This window comes from Trichinella spiralis (assembly GCF_000181795.1).
Source record: "Trichinella spiralis strain ISS 195 chromosome Unknown Scfld1770, whole genome shotgun sequence".
In the NCBI taxonomy this organism is placed as follows: Eukaryota; Metazoa; Nematoda; class Enoplea; order Trichinellida; family Trichinellidae; genus Trichinella; species Trichinella spiralis.
The window spans coordinates 1-1,061 of record NW_003528709.1 but is presented as its reverse complement, the minus strand read 5'-3'; the positions used below and the strand labels follow the sequence as shown (position 1 = coordinate 1,061).

Genomic DNA, 1,061 nt, shown 5'->3' with positions numbered 1-1,061 from the left:
TCAAAGGGGATAATTCGGCAATAATACACCACCCTTTTTACACATAGAGAAGTGACGAGCATTTTGGGTGTTTGCCTTTTGTGGAAAAACTTTTATGCTCAGCGCATTCAACTTATTGCAACATCTTCTTTGAAACGCTGTATTGCTTTTTGTGAAGCACCTACTCACACTTCATGCAACAGCGTTTTGTTTTCTGCTCAAGAAGGAACCTGCCTTCTTCTATCTCGAGCTAAAAACTTACCATCATTTGGAGGAATTGTACCGACTCTACCAACCTCTGCACTGTTTTTTGCTATTTTAACATGTTATAACGGTAAATGAAAATACGATTATTATTTCCAAATGGTCAGAGCATTGATAAAAATTTCACCAAAATCATTAGTATTTAACACTTAGTAATTAATTCTTATTATCATAATATTAGCGACGATTTGTTACTTACACAATTATTTAGCAGCCTGACATTTTCATTTTTATTATTATGCAATTCTCATCATATTTTCTTTTTAAGATTTCGATTTTCCATATGCGTATTCTATCCCAAAGTTTGGAGAAATAGTCCCAACTGTTTACAGTATATTTAATCTGACAGTATCACTATATCAGGCACATTTTTATGCAACGAAAGTCGGCATTCGCATTGGATTATGGGAGACTGTAAATGAAACCTATTGTATAATGATATGCTTAGATAAATTATTGGCAGATTACTGTGATGGATACTTTTTCTCATATGATGAAAAGACGTGTCTCACTTTTAGTATAAGAAAAAAGTACGCTTTGCCAAAAAGCAATCTTACCCGCCGTATAATACAATTTTCTGACGGTAAGAAAGCCACTAAATTTGAAATTTTATTTGCATATTAATGTGAAATTCGCATAACATGATCGAACTTTAGTATGATAGCGCTAAGTGTTTCGAATGTCAGTATGAGTAATTCACTTATCATTATTAAATTTGCACAATAATTTATTCTTGAATATTATCCTTGTTATATTTTGAGTATCGTTGTAAATTTCTAAATTCTTGTGAATTATTTTAAAATAAGCTGTGATTTCAT

General features: G+C 31.7%; 1 protein-coding gene across 1 annotated transcript; it reads left to right on the top strand.

Moving 5' to 3' along the window:
- Nucleotides 1–102: 102 nt before the first annotated feature.
- Nucleotides 103–826, top strand: Tsp_13795 (hypothetical protein; the record flags this gene model as incomplete). Its single annotated transcript, XM_003368842.1, has 2 exons — nt 103–313; nt 512–826. Coding segments are annotated over 2 exons (526 nt in total), but the record flags the coding sequence as incomplete, so codon positions are not given.
- Between the last annotated feature and the right edge of the window lie 235 nt (nt 827–1,061).